The sequence below is a fragment of the Gymnodraco acuticeps genome, unplaced genomic scaffold (genome assembly GCF_902827175.1).
Source record: "Gymnodraco acuticeps unplaced genomic scaffold, fGymAcu1.1, whole genome shotgun sequence".
NCBI classification, from domain to species: Eukaryota; Metazoa; Chordata; class Actinopteri; order Perciformes; family Bathydraconidae; genus Gymnodraco; species Gymnodraco acuticeps.
In genome coordinates this window covers 5268378-5282142 of record NW_022990274.1, presented here as the reverse complement: position 1 = coordinate 5282142, position 13765 = coordinate 5268378, and the positions used below count along the sequence as shown (strand labels likewise).

General features: G+C 39.7%; 2 protein-coding genes across 3 annotated transcripts in view; both read left to right on the top strand.

The window, feature by feature from the left end:
- spegb (striated muscle enriched protein kinase b) overlaps positions 1-7750 on the top strand; it is a 41075-nt gene extending 33325 nt beyond the window's left edge. For both annotated transcript variants that reach the window (XM_034221474.1, XM_034221475.1), the window contains exons 36-41: positions 22-823; positions 1322-1561; positions 1643-1866; positions 2843-2918; positions 3177-3326; positions 4717-7750. In XM_034221474.1, the coding sequence (XP_034077365.1) occupies positions 22-823; positions 1322-1561; positions 1643-1866; positions 2843-2918; positions 3177-3326; positions 4717-4972 (1748 nt within the window). In that variant the 3' untranslated portion in view covers positions 4973-7750. The remainder of the gene's footprint in view (positions 1-21; positions 824-1321; positions 1562-1642; positions 1867-2842; positions 2919-3176; positions 3327-4716) is intronic.
- Positions 7751-9241: 1491 nt separating this feature from the next.
- Positions 9242-13765, top strand: part of LOC117549493 (carboxy-terminal domain RNA polymerase II polypeptide A small phosphatase 1-like) — a 34953-nt gene continuing 30429 nt past the window's right edge. Inside the window, exon 1 of the mRNA XM_034221471.1 lies at positions 9242-9744. Within this exon, the coding sequence (XP_034077362.1) occupies positions 9672-9744 (73 nt within the window). The 5' untranslated portion in view covers positions 9242-9671. The remainder of the gene's footprint in view (positions 9745-13765) is intronic.

The window sequence follows — 13765 nt, the reverse complement described above, 5'->3', positions numbered from 1 at the left end:
GTCCTCTTTGTCTTTCCTTAGAACCAGCTAAGTCCAGTGCTACTGTTGTGGTGAAGACTGTCCCATCAACGACTCCTCCTGCCCCTGTGGTGATGATGTCATCTATGAAAGTGCCTCCCATCAAACCTGCTTCCAATAAATCCTCCCCGGTAACACCTGCCCCTCCCTCGACTTCAGCTCCCGCTCCATCTGTAGCTCAATCTGCCTCTACAGTAACCACTGGGAAGGTTGCTGCTGTTACTCCGCCCGTTAGCACAGCTCCGACCACCACAGCTGCTCCAGTCAAAGCCAAGAGCACCCTGAGTATCAGCATGAGCAAGCCCCAGACCAAACTGGCTCCTCCCCCTGTTGTCCCACCCAAACCTCGAAGTCCTGTGCCCCCCTCAACCAGGAAAACACCTTCTCCTCTACCACCACCTGCACCTGCCATAGGGAAACCTATTTCTTCCATTCCAATGTATGCGCCGGCTGTGACCGCGTGTGTTACTCCACCTTCACAATCTAGTTCCACTCCGGCAACCATCACCCTTACTGTTACCCCTGTGACCGTCTCACCTCATGTGACCGTCTCACCTCATGTGACCGTCTCACCATCCGTGACCATCTCCTCGCCCGTAGTGGTGGTGCAGAGCTTGACACCACTAGTGCAGGGAGGGGACAACCGAGGTACCCCATCAGGACGAGTCACACCATCAGGACGAGTCACACCATCAGGACGGGCAACACCTTCGGGCCGCAGGACGCCGTTGGGACGGCCCGGAGAGGGATCCCTGCGCCAGGGAGTCCCACAGAAGCCTTACACCTTCATGGATGAGAAAGCAAGGTAATGACTACTGTAGGGACCGGAATTTAATATACAAAAACAATATAAAATAAACTTACTGAAATGTTAGCTGAACAAACTCTACCTTAGAAACAAGAGACAGCAACTTTTAGACCATAAAGCAAGCACTTTAAATACAGCTGTTAACAGTCATATGATATACAATGATCACCACACATAGTTGTTGTATTCAGTCACAAAAAAATGTAAAAACACAAACAGAAAAAAAGAATACAATTAACACAAGGTTAAGTCAAAAAGGAGTCAACAATGAACTAAAATGAAACAAGTCATCTGTATAACACGCTTATCTAGTATGCAGCGGAGCAAAAAGGACAACTTTTCAAAAGTGTGTTTTTCTTCTTTTATTTGAAAGATTGGAACACAAATTCAGTCTGTCGTCTTTGTCAGACATGCCATTAATATCTGTTCAAATATCTCTGTGTGCTCGTACAGTAAAGTATTTAAAAATGTAATATAATTGTTTTTTTCATGCAGGGGTCGGTTTGGTGTGATCCGTGAGTGCCGGGAGAACGCCACAGGAAACCTCTTCATGGCTAAGATCGTTCCATATGAGGCGGACAACAAGCAGACGGTGCTGCAGGAATACGACATCCTCAAATCCCTTCACCACGACAGGATCATGGCTCTGCACGAAGCTTACGTCACACCGCGCTACCTGGTGCTCATCTCCGAGTACTGCAGCGGGAAGGAGCTGCTCTTCAGCCTCATAGACAGGTGAAGACAACGGATGCTCAGATGCATTCATGCATTCATGCGCCTTCAAATATTCTCCCTCTAACAAGCTGTGTGTTTCAGGTTCCGTTACTCGGAGGATGACGTGGTCACCTACATCGTACAGATCCTCCAGGGTCTGGATTACCTCCACACACGACGCATCCTCCACCTGGACATCAAGCCGGAGAACATCATCATCACCTACATGAATGTCATCAAGATCATCGACTTCGGCAGCTCTCAGAACTACAACCCGCTCTTCCTCAAGCAGTTCAGCCCTCCTATTGGAACACTGGAGTATATGTGTAAGAGCTCTTGGTTACACAGACCTATCAGAGTGTAGATACACCTGATATAAATCATACTTCTTTATGTTAGCAATAGATTACATGATAAATGGAACAATTATTCACTTGTGGTTAAAAAAAACTGAGAATTTGATGTTTATTGTAAGTTATTCTGCACTACATTTCAGTAGTAAGGGGCATCCTAAAAATACAACGATTGAATCAAATGTATTCAATGGATGACTGACGATGTCAACGTATGAAAAACTCTTTAAAACATATTTAAATTAAGGTGGAAGCACAATGCGCTACAGAAAGCGTGAGCAGGCTCAGCACTTTCAGCTAAACACAAAATGCAGAAACAGACGTATAGAAAAAGACATGTGAGTCGGTCAGATGTGGAAATAACTTCATAAATCATTTAAATCGGTAAACGACTACTTGGAATGTCAAATAATCTAATGAAGACTATTTAGAATATATAAATCAAATGACAATTAAAACCATGAATTGACCTATAAGAACATGTATATAAAACAAATAATAGAATTTGCATCAGAACACATTTTATTGAAGATATATTAGACATCATTTGTAGCATTGTGATAGAAAGAAATGGAACTTTTTACACCTTGAGTGTGCATTTTTAAATATCTTTCTGTGCTAATTTATTAGGAAGAAAACACTCATATATTCTATTACACAGAAATATCTCAGGTAAAATATAGAACAATGGAAAGATCTCACTTTTCGTTCATTCTCTTGAGAGTATTGATACAGAATGAATGTAAATGTGTATGGTTTTGTCATTGGAGGTGCAGCAGCTATGAAAGCACAGAGTATTTGAACCAACTTAAACTGCAATCACACACTTTAATCATAAACACAGAATCATAGGGAAAATGTCACGAACTGCAGTGTTTGTGTGAATATAGAATTATAGTTCTATGTAAAATAATGAAGGCTGTGCGTTGTTCCTCTCTCCTGTGTGCAGCTCCGGAGATGTTGAAGGGGGACGTGGTGGGTCCTCCAGCTGACATCTGGAGCGTGGGCGTGCTGACCTTCATCATGTGAGCCCTGCTTCCACAGCTTCCACCCAGCAATACGTCTTTACATAGAAATGTGTTCTTTATGTGATATAAGGCCTATGCGATTGAAATTAGCCTTTTTGATCTTTTCAGGATACTCTAATTACACATCATGTTAACAGCCTCTTGTGATATTCATTTCCTTAACAACTAGCCTAATGAACTGTATTTTGTTTTACATTGTTGACATGTTTTGAGGGGTTTTGTAAATGTCTAAAATCCCCCTCTGTGATTTTCCAGGTTGAGCGGCAACTCGCCTTTCATTGAAATTGAGCCTCAGGAGACTGAAGCCAGGATCCAGGCGGCAAAGTTTGACCTGTCTAAACTCTACCAGAATGTGTCCCAAAGTGCCTCTCTGTTTCTTAAAAAGATCCTCTGTAGCTACCCCTGGTAAGCTGAACGTGAATGCTTTGTTATTCAGATACTGTAAAGAATATCCATCAACTCCTATTGCTATATCATAGCTATACATCACCTTTTTACACAACACATATTTGTTAGGGATAATATGCTGCAAGTCGCTCATTAGATTAAAGAGGCCCTATTATGCTTTTTGAACATTAAAGCATGGAAAGATGTCACAGTCGAGGCACAACATACAGATGAGCACAGTATGTCCTCTTTAAGGAACTTCAACAGGGTGATATGACCCCGACACAAAGTGGACAGGTTTAAAGGGTTCTTTCAATATACCCAGCTTACTGTACATGATCCTGCTTAATACATGGCAAGTTACTAAATGCATCAATAATATGAAGCAGCATATTCATTTAAACATGATTATATTGATTTTAAAATGTATTATTTTGCTTCCGCAAAGAAACAATGTTTGCTTACTTTGTCGTCCAGCTCTCTGTGTCTTCTAACCTCTTTCCTTATCTTGTTTTCTTTTATTTTATACTCTTTTATGTTATTTACTGGGGGACCGTTACGCCATCATGAATCCAATTACGCTTCATAAATTAATAAATGACTATTCAAAGAGTATTCCACTATGTTTTCTGATAAAAAACGAATTTGTGCCACAGCAAAACGTTCAATTGACTGGATTTCTTTTTACGGATTGATATGACTGCAGACTCTTCATTAGAGCGTCTTAAGCAACAGTCTGATATCCATAGCAACAGACTGCTTCCAATAGCAACAGACTGCTTCCAATAGCAACAGTCTGCTATCCTCAGCAAATGTCTGCTATCCTTAGCAACGTTCTGCTATCTTTAGCAACAGGCTGTTATCCATAGCAACGGCCTGTTATCTGTAGCAACGATCTGCTATCCTCAGCAAATGTCTGCTATCCTTAGCAACGTTCTGCTACCTTTAGCAACGGGCTGTTATCCATAGCAACGGCTTGTTATCTGTAGCAACGATCTGCTATCCTTAGCAACGTCTGCTAACTTTAGCAACTATCTGCTATCCTTAGCAACGGTCTGCTATCCATAGCAACAGATTCAATATTCAAAGTCTTTATTGTCATATGCAGAGTCGCTACAGTGTAGTTATGGCAATGCAACATAGTATACAGTCTATAGGACATAAAACAATAAGACAGTTAGCAACAGTGTGCTATTGAAAAAGAGCAGAGCAATGAATGACCAAATTGACCAATCAGAATAAAATATTTTACTAATCTGTGTTATAAATATATTTAAGTACTTTTTTATAGTAATATTTTATTGCACATTTTTGGAAGACAAACATAACAACAAAGGGGACACGACACATGGACAATGACAAAAGAAAAGCTGTGTAATAAGTCTCTAAATATGTTCTTCTTCCACAGGGCCCGTCCCTCCATTAAGGACTGCTTCAATAACTCCTGGCTCCAAGACGCGTACCTGATGCGGCTCCGCAGGCAGACCCTCACCTTCACCACCACCCGCCTCAAGGAATTCTTGGCCGACCAGCAGCGCAGGCGAGAGCAGGTCGCCACTAAGCACAAAGTCCTCCTGCGGTCCTACCAAAGCTCGCCACAGACCCCCACCAGCCCCGCCACGCCAAATGTGCCAACCACACCCACCACAACTGTCACCCAGTGAACACAGGCTTCCAACACGGATTGTCAGGAGGGGGTGGGGGGCATCCTCAGAGCGACACAAGACTTTGGGCCGCGGGATGGGATGGTCCCTTCAGGATGGAGTCGTTGAACTTGAAAATAAAACTCAAGAAACCAGCAGTGGCAGCAGAGACGCACTTAAGGGAACTCTTATAAAGTCACATGAGCCTGACTGTATTTTTATATGGTGGACCTTGTTCACACAAGGCAGGATGTTGTCTTCAAGTTAGTACCTCAAGGTTTGTAACATTTTGGATAAACCCTTTCTTACCGTCAACTCTGCTAGAGGGAATGCATATTTGGTACATAGTGACCCACCATGGAAGGCCTGAAAGAGTGGTAATAGAAGTTTGAGGTTTTACTTAAGTTAAGTTTTTCACCACTTTCCAAAAATAATGAAGCATTGGAGTGCTAAAACAATTGATGCCTTGTTTCCCTTTATCTCTTAGTCTCATATTCAAATGTTTCCCGACCAGGGGTTCATTCTATGATGGCTAATTCTACGCCCACGATTAATCACTAAAGCAGTGTTATCTGTGCTACAGTACCTACGTTTTTATACTGCTGTAGCATCTTGAAGATTGTAGCATGTCCGGTTACTTTTTAAATTCAGAGGACATATGAGAAGATTTTTTACAAGGGCTATTAGAAAATGACTCTTACTATCAGCACAAAACACTTCCCCTTATGTTATTTATTCGATCATTGAAAATCTGATTTTTGTTTTGCAATTTGTAATGAGACCTTCATTTTGGCAAATTAGCTTCCAGTTTACCTATAAGTTCTTCCACTTATCCCAGTTGAAAGAATCTGCAGTGATAAGCTATATTTATCCCATCTCTGAGTTTACTAATATGAAGTTTACAAGTTTACTGAGTCAGTCAGCTAGTGTATTTGTAGACTGTGCATACAGCACTTTGCCTGCTATCCAAGATCATTGTAATGAATTATTCAGGGCGGTTAGTTGTAAAGTGAATCACTTTAGAAGCCCACTGGTGATACTGGGGTTCCTCCAAGTGCCCTTAACCGGTTAGCATACAACATAGCCTCTCCAATTCATTGAGAAAGACAGTTTATAAAGACATAAGCAAGTGGTTTAGTTATTTTTCTAGCTGTAATATTCAATTGCTAACAGCTACCGCTTTTAAAAAAAGGTTTGATTTAATTGGATTTTATAAATAACCAAATCTTGTATAAATAAAGTTAGGTAAGATTGAAAATGGTGATAATCCAATTAAAAAATATAATGTAATTGTTATTCCCTAAATGAAGCGTCTTGTTTACGAGGCCATCCAATTGACCAAACACAGTGGTCCACACATAAATATCAACACATGCAGCTCTAGGAAATATCATTATTATTTGTAAGAGACACCTACTCTTATCCCACACTCTTTATATGGGATATTTTGAGGAATTTACCTTAAAATAAATATTGTTAAAAAAACGTGTCATCTTCAAGAGGATAGAAATGAGAGGTTTACTTTTTAACAGTTGCAGAATTGTTAAATATTATATATATCTCTTTGCCCCTTATAGCATAAAACTTGACCTCTAAGTTTGAAGATTATAATCAAACACATACTGATATTGGCTCTTTGGTTGGATTGAAAGTAGAATATGACTCTGCGGCATATTGGTGTTTAATGTCTGTTCCAAAAACAATTGTGTGAATGCCTAATATCCACTTTTGTTCTGGAATGCTATCCTCTGGCGTCGGTACCAGCACATCTGCTATAACTTTTTGTTCATGAATCAGTGATATTTTCTCTGGTCATTAAACAGCTAAATTGTGTTGTTTCTTTCATGTTGCTTTGCCTTGTTTTAAAACCAGCATGTGAAACTTTTGCACAAATGTCAGATTTCTGATCACTTTGTGTTTATATAAGGTACAGATTTGCACACTAAACATGACTTAATTTCCGTGACATATGCAAAAGAAGGTCAAAAGGACTTTCACACTACATAAAACTGCTTCATACATCCAGCTTAATCAAGATATGTTTGACTCTGTGCATTGACTAACAGAATGTTTGTAATTCTATGAAATGATTTAGCTAGTTCTATATATTCTAATGTACGGAAGATGATTAGTGCCACATGTGACATGCCACATCCTCTTCTGTATGCTATTTCAAGATAAATACTGCCCTTCTCTGCAACTCTTTTTTCATTTTCCTAAATGCAAAGTAATGTTTTAAAGCTAAATGAAAACATGCACGATCAGCATGAGAGTGCAATTTTGCATTCAATTCTCAACGTCAATATAACCAATGTGCAATGTATTACGTTATTTAATCATATACAAATTGCAACTATTTGTAAGCAGACAACAGGGTTTCGATTTTTTTTTTTTAATGCTCCACATTTTGTAATACAATGCCGTATTTTGTGGAATGTGTTGCAGTCCTTATCCTTATCCTTATCCTTATGGATATTAGACCCACAGAGAAAATCGATTTGTTACATGAATGACAAGTTCTTTATTTGGATTATATGAATGTGACTGCTTCGTGTGTGTTTCGCAATTTGTTCATTTATTGAGTGACTGTTTGTTAAAGCTGCTGCTTTTTATTTTGTGATCCTTCTGAAAAAAGGCATGACAGCTCTTATGGCTATGAACAATAAAGGAAATGTGACAAAAACATATGGATACAACGGTCCATTTTGTTCGTACAGTGGATGGAAGGATGAAGTGGAGCAGAGCTATGAATTTAATATGAACCATTCTAAATAATAAAATGATTTTATTTTATTGTCATGCAATGTTTTTATTTCGGATGACCCTGACGTCAAATGATGTGTATATTCTCCCCAGGGAGGACTGTTCAACAGCAAACAAACTCGCTTGAAATGCTCAGGAGTATTTGACATGAAGGCTTTATAGGGACAGGAAATGATCTCCAAAACGTGGTGCATGTCTTGAATACATTTCATCAAGCTGAGTATTTCCTGATATCCAAAGAAGGGACAAGAACGTCTGTTTGATGACATGTTCTAACTGATCCTTGAGGACCTTTTCACATTAAGCTTGAAGTGTTTTGGGGTGCTGACTAAAGTGGATCTGAAGGAGTGCAACTTTGAGCGTTTCCAAGTTAAGAAATGTAATAATAATACATATACATGTAGAATGCGACTTTAACGATCACTGAAGTCCACTGAAACATTTCACATCTATTACGTTTTCTAGATGGTTTAAACTGTAGATTGGTTACTACATTTTACCTATCTGGATGATATGTTATCTGCACCAAATTCTATTAATTGCATGCCGATAGTCAATGGCAACAAGTGTTCATTCACATTATCTTCTGTATATTTAAAAAAAAAAGATATACTTTGTATTTTGATAGAAAAGGTGAACCTGAATGGAATTGATTATGTGTATAGTCCTGAGATGTTTTGCAGACAGCACCATCTCGCTGTGGTCACAGGAATTACAACTTGTAACATGTATGAAACAATTTCGACTCAGCTGTGTGTGTGCTGATTGTTAAATAATTGAAGAAAGAGTAAATATAGACAGAAAGTTGCATCAAGCGGTTAGATTTCAGCTTTAGTTGATATAGTCACATAGGTATCACAAAGTGGATCAGTTTGCCTCTACATTATCCTTTATTATAACAGGTTGTATATGAATGGGTTGTAAGCAGTCCAACTATAAGCAAGTGTTAACTTATCACATTTATTTTTAAAAACAACAACTATCCAAAATAAAAACAATAAAAATATGGAGCATTTTTTGATCAAATAAAAATAATTTGTATTGCAGAAATGTTTTATTTTTATAATTGAAATATGTCAATGTACTCACTGTCTTTTAGTAAACTGCTTTATACATGCAATACATTATTATTATTATTATTATTATATTTCGTAGTATAAATGTATATTTTCAAAACAATAGCAGCTCTAGTTTAAAAAATGTTTTAATCATCCTTGTTTATATGGGAGGATATTTCTGGAGATGTTTCCCACAGAGGAGAGTTACTCTGATCTTAGGTGTGGGCACTTTAAAGACAGTCCCTAACTTCCTCTTCCTCTTGGTCGGTTTCAAGGCTGCCCCCGTTCAACGTAAAAGTTGTGCTTGAACTAACCTATACAAGTAACCTTAAAAAATACGTCACTCGCAAGAAACGTCTCTTAAACGCCACAAAACTGTGATGTTTTTCACTCTCGACAAAACAATAACAATAATATCGGTTTTATACTTTTTGTAGCACTTGTATTTGGTGAATGTATAGGCCACCCACAATAAAATAAAACGCAACAAACGTATTGAAACATCCCAAAACAATATCCCCCAAGTAGACGAGTAACCCGTTACACGTACAGTGCTGTTTAGTGAAAAGCTTCACATCCTGCATTGTGGCTTTAAGAATGGGGCTTCCTTGAAACCGTCAAGTTCCATGTTTGCATGGTCAAATTGATTAACTTCTTCAACGTAACTTTTAGAAACAACTATTTTAGACACTTTAAAACGTTAGCATTTTAGAGTAGTTTAGTCGGATATGTTCGGTTTTGTAGGCTTTTCCGCCGTTTAGAGCTTCTCTTTAGTTTTGCACTCAGTATGCCCGTTTGCAGACAGGGAGTGGCAAAATATAAATAATTATTTTGCACAACTCTTCGAACTAACTTTTTTACCGCAGAAATACAGTGTTTGTTTTTGAGTGACGGACCTAATGGACCATTCGCCGTCAATAATCACTCAAGTAACAAGAGACGAGGAGGAAAATGCGACTTATCGAGAGGACGGTGAGTTTGGGAAAACTTTTCAGAACTTTTTTCAGCTGTGTATGACTCTGTCAGTGAGGCACGAGACAGCGGTGTTTTTAGGACGCCATGGTGGCACTAACGCTAACTGTAGCTCCGTGAACGAGCTCCACTCATGTTTTAAACTTTTTACCACTCCGAAAAACATATGCGTGTCCTTGGCTGACATTGTTGTGAACATTTGACTATATTTGACTAAGTTTGATAGTGGTTGCATTCTTGGTAGGCCGAAGTCGAAGTGGGAAGCCGTTGAGGGGCTTCATATACAAAAAAGACCGCATTTTGATTTGAATGACTATTTAAACTAAACATGTTTGGCAGAGTTTAATACGGTTTTATGTTATAAAACCGCAGATATACTGTTTAAATTCAAAGGGGGCGTGGTCACTTTGACAGTTCACTGTTATTGTTTTGGACTTTGATGTTCAAGCTGCTATACTGTTTAACTCATATAGTTCTGACAAGAAGGTATTGTTTTAAGTATATGAACATATAACTATATTAAATTCATTATGGGCTTGCTTTAACTACTTGTATCCTGCCTATGAGGCCTGGAAAGCATACATTCAAGTTACACAATCTCTTTATGCGATTTGGATTAGTAGGACATTTGAAGTGTAAGTATAGCTGCATTAAGCATCGGGAAACCTTCTAATCCTCTTGTTATCTTTAGAAATAGAATGCATACTGTGTTGTTTATTAACACTTAATTTACAGGTCAAATACACACATGCACAAACACATGCATTTGTATGGAGCAGTGTTAGAGCGAAAGTGATGCCAGGTGCCCAGGAGCAGTTTGTGGTTAAAGGACCCCTTGGCAGTGCCCAGGAGGTGATGGCTAAGACACAATGTCTTTTTAAATGTTCAAGCCAATCTCCTACCGACTGAGCAAATGCCAATATAATATTGTTCTGTTTTCAGTCCGCTGAATGAGGTTGAATCCCTCAACTGGGAGGGGATTATATATCAATAACAACAATTTAAAAACAATACAGCTGCAGGATGTTAGCTCTCTTCCATTATTTTGATTAGATCTGGCTAATCAAAAAGATAACAATATACGATACGATGCGATACGATATACTTTATTGTCCCCGTAAGGACATTTGTTCTGGACTCCGTCCTGCAGTTCCGCATACATGTACACAAACATAGTGGACATTAAGAGACATACACATATCATCAGTCATACACCGTTTGAACAAACACAATACACAGACGCACATACTGACAATGGCGACCTATTGCACTACCCTCATGACCAACATTTAAAAAGTACATTTCATTACATTTGACTACATTTCATTTCATGTGAATGTTAAGTAGCTTAATGGACATAGGTAGGAATGAGTGCTTATAGCGGTTCAGCCTGCTCTTGGGAACCCTGCATCTTCTACCAGAAGGTAGGAGCTGCAATTCTGGGTGGAGTATGTGGGTGGGATCAGACACCATTTTTTTTTGCCTGTCTGATAATGGATGCTTGTATATGTTTTGGAGAGATGGGTGTTTTTTAACCCCCATAATTTTCATAGCAGTCTGTACCAGGCGAGCGATCTGTGACTTTGACTGCACTGTCAAGTTACCATACCAGGCAGTGATACCATACCTCATGATGCTCTCCAACACTGCATGATAGAACAGTAACATGAACTTCTGGTCGACTCCGAAAGCCCGGAGTCGACGCAGAAAGTACAATCGCTGTTGAAGTCTAGAGCACAGACCTTGAACAGCCTTCCAGCTGAGTGTATTATCTAGATGGACACCAAGGTACTTATAGGAGCTGACCTGAGTTATGGGTTCATTGTGGATAACCACCGGCCTAAGGTCACCCACTGCCTTTGGGTCCCACACATAGGTCCCACACCATCTCCTCAGTCTTCTTCACATTCAGCACTAGATGGTTAAAATCACACCACTGCACAAACCTCTCTATTTCAGAGTGATAAGCCGATGAACTGCTGCCTTTGTGCATTAAGCCAAGGATGGCTGTATCATCTGAGAATTTGATGATATAATTCTCCGGGTGGATTCTCGTACAGTCGTTTGTGTACAGTGTGAAGAGGACCGGGGAGCTCACAAAAACCTGGGGGGCTCCTGTACTGATGGTCCGGGGCTCTGAGAGGGCATTGTTGACCCTGACTTGCTGAGTGCGATTGGTTAAAAACGAGAAATACCATTTCAAGATAAAATGATTTATACTGATCTTTATCAGTTTTTGAAGCAAGATGTGAGGCTGCAGTGTGTTAAAAGCCGAGCTGAAATCCACAAACAGTAGGCGTACATATGCCTTAGGGTCTTCCAGGTGTTTAGTGACCAGGTGTGTGATGCTATTTAGAGCATCGTCTGTGCCACGCCCTTGCTTGTAGGCAAAGTGAAAAGGGTCTAAATGTACATCAACCTCTTTCTTTAGCAGCGGCACCATGATCCTCTCAAAACATTTCATGACAATGGATGTCAATGCAACAGGCCTACAATCATTGTTTACCTTTGGACAAGGTTTTTTGGGGACAGGTTTTATTATTGATTTTGTCCAGAGGGTGGGGATGGTGTGAAGATCAACAGATTTTTGAAATATGGGACACCATGTTGATGTCAGTTCTTCTGCAAATGTCTTGAGAAGGAATGCAGAGATGCCATCTGGCCCTGTGGCCTTCTTAGTACAGGTGTGTTTAAAAAGTGATTGCACCTTTAAAGGGTCAATCACCACCCTTTCGTCCTGGTCAGTAGCAGAGATTGTCTCTACGATGTCTGTACATTCCGAGGAGAAGTCCTGGGTTTCAAATCTCATGTAAAAGTCATTCAGTTCATTTGCTTTTTGCAGGTCATCAGAGGTACAGAGAGTTCTTTTAGCTGGAGTCATATTTGTGATTGCCTTCATAGTGTCCCAAAGTTCCTTGGAGTTCATTGTAGAAAAGTTCTGTTCAATAATGTCCTTATGTCTCCTTCTAGCTTCTCTGAGCATGTGGTTAAGCTCCTTTTGCACACATTTCAGTTGCGTTTTATCCCGGTTTTTAAAAGCTATATTTTTACGATTGATGCAGTCCCTTTAGTTATGTATGGTTTGTTGTTGGGGTACAGTTATTTCTTTCTGAGGTATCACATTGTCAACACAGAATTGTATATAGTCAGTTACCGTCTCAGTAGCATTATCCACGTCCATCTCATGTAAGATACTCCACTCAGTAGAGAGAAAACATCCTTTAAGAGACTCTATGCTGTCACTAGTCCAAACCTTTACAGTCTTGGTCTGTGGTTTGCTTAGCTTGAGAACCGTTTTGTAGGTAGGTATTAGATGAACAGTGTTATGGTCCGAGTTCGAAAGCGGGGGTTTGGCTCTACTCACATATGCATTGTTCACATTTCCGTAACATTTGTCTAGAATTGTATCTTCCCGGGTCTCACATGTAACGTATTGTTGAAAACCGGGTAGTGACAGTTCAAGTTTGCAATGATTAAAGTCCCCTAGAATAAAAACCGGAGCGTCAGGAGTGTGTAGTAGCTGCTGGTGAACACAGTCAGTGATTTGAGCTGCTGCACTTGCTGCGTTCCCGCTGGGTGGAATATAAACAGTGCAGAGAATGATATTCCAAAACTCTCTAGGCAGGTACAGGGGTCTTAGGCTCAAGCACATAAGTTCAACGTCGGGGCTGCAGATAGTCTTACGCAAAGTGTGTTGTCTGCACCACTTGTCATTGATAAATACACTGATGCCCCCACCTTTGCCTTTCCCCGATGTTTCACTCCTGTCCGAGCGGATGAGTGAAAAACCCTCCAGACATACATTCATACACTAGAGTAAAGTCACAGTACATAAACAGGGTCAATGAAATGTCCTAGAAATCAATATCGCTTAGGAATGAAAATGTCATGAAGTAGACCTGAAGGCAGGCAAGATGACTCTCTTGTTAGCACTGTCTTCTGCTATTTGTGGGCTGCTGGCTTCCTACCATACTAAAGGATACAGACAAGTAAAGCAATACTCTTTCGCATTGTTTAAGGA